Here is a 6,372-nt window from a genome sequence, read left to right as displayed (position 1 = left end):
GGCGAGGGCTGGGTGCCACCCACCGCCGCCTCGCGGCGTTGTCATAGCGACGGCGGCTGCGCGGGTGGCGGTGAGGAGGCGGCGGCGGGTCTGAGGGGCCGCGCTGGGCTGGGGGGGGTCCCCTGGTTCGGGGGGTGTCCCTGGGGGGGTGTCCCTGAGGGGGTGTCGGGTGGTGGGTCCCCCTGGGGCTGTTTGAGGGGAACATTCGTTTTTTGGGGGGTCTGAGGGGCCGTGGGTCTCCGTGAGTGGGTCCCTGGGGGGGGTGGGGGTTGTCGAAGAGGCACGGCTGTCCGTGGGGGAGGGGTTCGTCGCCCCTTTGGGGGGGGCTGGGGGTGTAGGTCTGTCTCTGTGGGGGTTGTTGGGGGCTGGGAGGGTGCCTCTGTTTTGAGGTGCTGTCTGGAAAGGAGCCTCTGTTGGGGGTCTCTGAGGAGGGTGCTGGGGGGCTCCCTGGGGTGGGGGGTGTTTCCCTGAGGGGTGTTGTGCCTGGGTGTCTGGGGGAGAAGGTTGTTCCCTTTATGCCTGTAGCTCCGGGGAGGGTTTCCTTGCTGGCCTGGCACAGGCTGAAAGCACGTTTAATGACCAGGACTGTTCTTCCTGCCTCTGTCGTAGGTTACGTGGCTTTTCTACAGCAGCTGCAATGGGTTCTGTGCTTTCCCTCTCCGTTAATAACGCTGCCTCCAGGCAGAGGAAGAAGGCTGAGGATGACGATGACTTACTCGACAGCCGAGACCGTGTGGAAGACATTGCCAAGTTTCCATACGTTGAATTCACAGGGCAGGACAGCATCACCTGTCCCACTTGCCAAGGCACGGGCTGCATTCCCACAGGTATTAAATACAAAACTTTTCTCGGGCTTAAATACAAAAAGGAAGCGTTGCTTATTTACGTGAGCAGCCTTGCGTATGGAATCGGTTAATGTGTTCCTCTTGCTTTCCAGAGCAGGTAAATGAGTTGGTGGCTCTGATACCCTACAGCGACCAACGGCTTCGTCCACAGAGAACGTAAGTGTGTAGTAAGAGAGTAATTACGTCTTTGCAAAGAGCACACAGGGCTCTTTTGTTGTTTACCGCCCCAACTAAACGTTTCACCCGGTCTGCGGCCTTTCCTTCAGCCAGTGGTTTGTTTTCATCTAAGTATGCCAACAAATACAATTTCAAGTGTAAATTTAAATACTTCCTGTGAAATCCCACTGTGGGGTGAATGTGGAAACAATGCTCCTACTCACACGCTTCATCCCCGCGCCCTTTACTGAAGCTTTTGGAAAGAAATTGCCTTACCAACAGTGAAAACACTAGATTGTGAAAACATTACGGGGGCAAAATTATTTCTTTGGTTACTCATTACCAAAAAACAAATTGTTGAAAGGCTTTGAGCGATTTCAGATATCGAAACTGTGAGAGCAGCGCTTCTGTGTCTCTTCCAGGGAAGAACAAATACGTGTTGTTTGGCTAGGTTGGGTTTCAGATGCGAGGTTTCTTGCAGGCGCTGTGTCAGGGCAAAGGAGGTGACGCCTTCCCTGCCTCTTCCAGGAAGCTCTATGTCCTACTCTCGGTGCTGCTCTGCCTGCTGATATCGGGGCTGGTGGTTTTCTTCCTGTTCCCACACTCCGTCCTGGTCAATGATGATGGTATTAAAGTGGTTCAGGTTTGGTTCGACAAGAAGAACTCTGTTGTCGTTCTTGCCATCACGGTAAAGTTGGTTTTTTTTTGTGCATCCGTGTTCCTGATGGGAATAAATTCTGTACTCAGCTGCTAGGGACGTCACGGCTGCTCACGTCTTCCCCCTCTCTTCATCCAGGCCACCTTACGGATCAGAAATTCCAACTTCTACTCGGTGACGGTGACCAGCCTGACTAGCCAAGTGCAGTACATGAACACTGTGGTGGGAAGCCAGCAGATCACCAACGTCTCCAGCATCCAGCCGCTGAGCGACAAACTGGTATTTCTCTTTCATTGCACTTACAAGCATCACCAAATCGAACGTGAAACCTGCACTACTGCCAGTTAACTTGATGACAGTCCGTCTATACCTTAAAGCTTTGCTTGGCAAAGTGGTCTCACAGCTAGAGTAGCTTCCGCTTTACGTACACCAGCCGAAAGGCAGCGCAGGGCAGGAAGGGCTCCGAAAGGGCTGGATTTCAGCAAGTCTCTTGACATGAACCTGAAACGTGCAATCTCTGGTTTTCCTGACCTTCATCTTTTTTGTACCAGCTTTTTCCTCTGGAAAAGGCTATGGGTGAGCTGTGCTAGGGGCATGGGTGAGCTATGCTAGGGGCATGGCGGTAGAAAATGTAGTCCTTTATCTCCCTGAGCTCTAACTCTTTGTGTATGAAATGGGAGATAACGCTACTTCCTCCTTGTGCATTTTCTGCCCTTTATTTGGAGTGGGAGACCTGGATTTAAGCGAACGTATTTTTCTCGTATTTCTACAGGTGAATTTCACTGTCAAGGCGGAGCTGGGTGGACCTTTCTCCTATGTGTAGTAAGGAATTACTACTATTTGTATACAGCTGGGGAGAGGGTGGATTTAAGCTGTGTTAATTAGAATTTGCTCTGGAAATGACTTGTTTTCTGGTAACTTTCTGGAAAGTAACTGTTGGCTAGAAATGACTCGAAAGGCCGCTTTGTTGGGGTGGTGTGACGTGGTTTTTTTTGGACTGTGTCTTGAGTTGAGTTAGCACCGAAAGGAGGGGGAAAAAAAAATCATCAGAAGATACCGGGAAACTTAAGTGTCTTTTCAACCCTGCTTAGCCTGTGCTGACCTACCACTTTGTTTTTATCTCTTCCAGTTTCTTTTGCACTTTTCCCAAGGTGAAGGTACATAACATAGTGATCTTCATGAGGTAGGTGGTTCTCTGCTGGGCTCCTGACTCAAAAGGGAATTGCTGGCACAGCAAATCTAGGGTACACAAAGAAAAAAAAAAAAAATCCCACTTGGCAAGCACCCCGGCCTGGTTCACGGTGTCAGCTTTTAATCCAGGGCGGTTGACACAGTTGGGTGAAATGTCAGAGAGAGGAGAAGACACCAGATCGCTCCGTGCCGAGCTCTCACGTGAGGGGGTGTTGTGCTCCAGGGGTTGCGCTTGCCAGCTCTGCGTTTTCCCGCCTGCTGCAGCGAGTGATCTTGAGCAAAAACCTGAGAGAATCTGTAGCTTTTGAGGGGGGAGAGGAGTTACGTGATGAGCGTAAAACCTGCTGGCTTTTTTATTTTGATAGAGCGATCGCTGTCACTGGTCCTGTCCCCGCTAAACTGCTTTTTTTTCCCCCTTCCCAGGACATCGGTGAAGCTCTCGTACATCGGCCACGTGACGCAGAGCGCTTTGGAAACGTACCACTACGTGGACTGCAGCACCAACTCCACGGCCCCCCAGGACCTTCTGCTGTCCCTCTCGACACGAGAAGAAGCCAAAGCCGAGAGCAAACCCTGAGGACGCAGCCAACGCTTTCTGTGGTCAGACAGTTGTGCGGATGGATTTCTAGAAGGGACCGGGAGCTTTCAAACGGGAACGGAGGGATCGCAAGTGACTTTTGGAGCTATTTGAGAGCTCTGGGTCCCTTTTGCGCTCTTCCACGTGCAGTCGGGCTACGCTGCTGGCTTGGCCGCGAAACCTGCTTGGGGTGTCATTTGTGCGAGCACACGGGTCCCTTCCCAAAGTCAAGGTCCCGCTGGGCCTGCATTCCTCTTCGGGTTTGAAGAACTAGTTTTTTGGTAGGGGAACCGGACTCTCAGACATCATGCTTTGGGGTCTGAACATCCCAAAGACTTAGAGTTGACTTTTGCGGCTGTTTTGAAGCTTAGCGTTGTGTCAGGTCCTTTCAGGGTGAACTAATTAGTTCCGTGCAATTAATTTATTCCACTTTTGTTCAGCGGCAACGTGTCACTGGCTTGTTTCAAAGTAGGGCTTGGAAAAAAAGGGATATTTTTTGCGAGGAACGCACAGATAAGGCTTCCACCCCTGTAACTTGTGCTAGAAGGAGGCAAAGGGATTGAAACCTCCGAAACACGCTCTCTCTGTTGTGCAGATTTTATTTGCTGGCGGCTGAGGCCACCTACAGCAAACCGATACCAAAACACCGCGGTCTTAACGAAGACGGCCTCAGTGAGTGCAGCGCCGCTGGGGACGCGCGAAGGCTCCGTGTGAATTAGACCTTCCTCCTCCTCCACGCACGGCTCCCTGGGGTTTGAAGCCAGGGAACTCGTAGCTCGGTGTCGCTTTGTACTCGTGCCTGCCGCAAACGAGTGCGGATTTAAACTGATTTTTGTGGGAGTTTGGCGTTTCAAAGACTCGTCTCCCAGGAGCGAATAAATGAGAGCTCAGCCTGCTGCAGTTCTTGCTGTGGACTTGCACTGTTTGCAGCGGGGTTTCTAGAACCGAATTTTTCTAATTAAAGCTGAGTTATATGTTACTGTGCAGTGTCCTTTGAAGAAAAGCTCTGGCTTTCTCCTGTGGAAACCAAACTTTGTCCTAGAGTTAGCGCTCTGTGTTGTGACTTATTCTCTTGCCGGTGATATTTTTGGGGAGCAAAATTCCCTCTCAGCAGCTCAGTCCTGGCTGATTTTTTTTTTTTTTTTTTAATCTCGCGAGGTAACACAACCGTTGCCTTTCCCACCTGTTTCTTTGTCCGCAGCCCCAGAGATAACCCATGTTCTCCTCTTCCTCCTCCTCCTCACAGCCAGGTCTTAAAAAACACCCTGCTGTTTTGGGGGAGAGGTGAGGGGTGTTGCTTTTAACTGGGTGATTTTGGGGGGGCTCACGGGGTGACCCTAACCGTGCTGCTTGGCTGAACAGGAGAAGGGCTTTACCCCAAATCAGTTGTGTGACAGCCAGCAGCGGTGAGCCAGAGCATTAATAATTAGAGGTGCCCTCTGGGTCATGTGGCAAAGCACTTGGCCTTTTAAAGGGCGTTTTATTTTGAAAATCCTTCTTAATCCTCCAACCCTTTTTAATGAATTTCTTCTGCCAATGTTTTTTTTGGTTTTGGTTTTTTTTTTTTTTTTTAAGATCCCAGCCCTGTGGAGGCTGCCTCAGGTGCTTTAGCAGGAGCGGTTGCTGCTGTGTTACCAGCTGTGAGTGTTTAAAATTGAGATGAGGGCCCCAAAGTAGCATGTTTAAAAGGGTTGTTTTGGGTTTTTTTTAATCCTTTAAAGTTGTAATTTCTCTTAATGAAAAACTGCAGTGCCCATGCTATCAACAGCTGCAAAAAGCAGAGGTTTTAACAAAAGCACTGTCATGAAACTCCAAAAACCCTCAGTCAACAGCCGGCTATTACTTCCTGCTGAAGTGTGTTTGGAACTCTTGTGGGGTCAGTAGGCTACTTTTCTTTAAAATAGTGAAAAATAAAATTAAAATTTCAGCTACTGAGGTTTTTTCCTTAATTAGCAAGCCTCTTCAGGAGAATTTATATGCAACTTTTTATGAAACCATAAAGGCGCAGCCGCTTTACAAGAGAATTGGCGATGGCTGCACACGCTACCGCCTTCAGTATTGCAAAATAGATCCTGAAATTATATTTTTACATGTGTAAAATGGGAGAAATTCTGTGGTGACGATGGAGAGAAGGGTCAGAGGGCACCCCCTGGCCATAGCCATGCTGAACTGTGTGAGGATTGGTCTCGGTTTCCCCCTCCTCACTGGTTTTACTGGTTTCCTTTGACTCCCCCTGGTTCTGGTTAGGGGCGCGATGGAACGAGAGATCCCTTAACAGAAACCTCCCAGCTCCTGCGTCGGCTCTTGATGGTTCCAGATTTTTCACTTAAAATGGTTTCCACCTCCCTTTTTTTGGCTTTTTGGGGGGGTTTATTTGTTTTGGGGGTGTTTTTCCCTTAGTGTGAGGTAGCTTCAACCCAGAAGAAAATGAGATTTGACCCCAAACCCTCCTTTATCATGGCTGAGAAATGGGGAGAAAGGAGTTAGACCGCCGCAAACACCGACAAAAACAAAGCCCAGATTGACTTGTACTTTCCTCCAAAAGTTTTTTTTTTTATATCAACTGATGTTAAAAAATACAGACTTGTTTTACAAGAATAGCACCATTATTTTTTTTTTTGTGTCGTATTATACATTAGCACTCCTGCTGGTGATACACAGGGGGAAGGAAAGGGGCGGGAGGGGATTCGTGATACCTGGATTTACAAGATCCCTTTTGCAGGGAAGGGCCATCGTACCTGCCAGTTAAATTCCCACCTCCACTTGACCTAAAAAATAGGTCTTACAGGAAGAGAATAAATAAATAAGACCGTGGTTTCTTTTTTTTTTTTTCATTTCGCAGCCTGCCCAGACGGCGTTGGAAAGAGGCGGTTGTCCCCGACGGAAGGCCGTGAGTCGAGGGGTCGTTGCAGCCATTCAGTGCAGAAGTCGTACGAGCGATTGGA

At 49.3% G+C, this 6,372-nt stretch overlaps 1 protein-coding gene across 1 annotated transcript; it reads left to right on the top strand.

The window, feature by feature from the left end:
- On the top strand, positions 1 to 4,406 carry TMEM106C (transmembrane protein 106C). Its single transcript, XM_075737645.1, has 8 exons — positions 1 to 70; positions 610 to 827; positions 938 to 1,001; positions 1,530 to 1,689; positions 1,798 to 1,938; positions 2,432 to 2,481; positions 2,789 to 2,842; positions 3,274 to 4,406. Exons 2-8 carry the CDS (start codon positions 638 to 640, stop codon positions 3,425 to 3,427), a joined length of 813 nt encoding a protein of 270 aa, XP_075593760.1. The 5' UTR covers positions 1 to 70; positions 610 to 637; the 3' UTR covers positions 3,428 to 4,406.
- Positions 4,407 to 6,372: the final 1,966 nt, after the last annotated feature.

This window comes from Balearica regulorum, chromosome 29 (genome assembly GCF_011004875.1).
Source record: "Balearica regulorum gibbericeps isolate bBalReg1 chromosome 29, bBalReg1.pri, whole genome shotgun sequence".
NCBI classification, from domain to species: Eukaryota; Metazoa; Chordata; class Aves; order Gruiformes; family Gruidae; genus Balearica; species Balearica regulorum.
The sequence above is the reverse complement of the archived record's forward strand: the minus strand, read 5'-3'. Positions and strand labels throughout refer to the sequence as shown.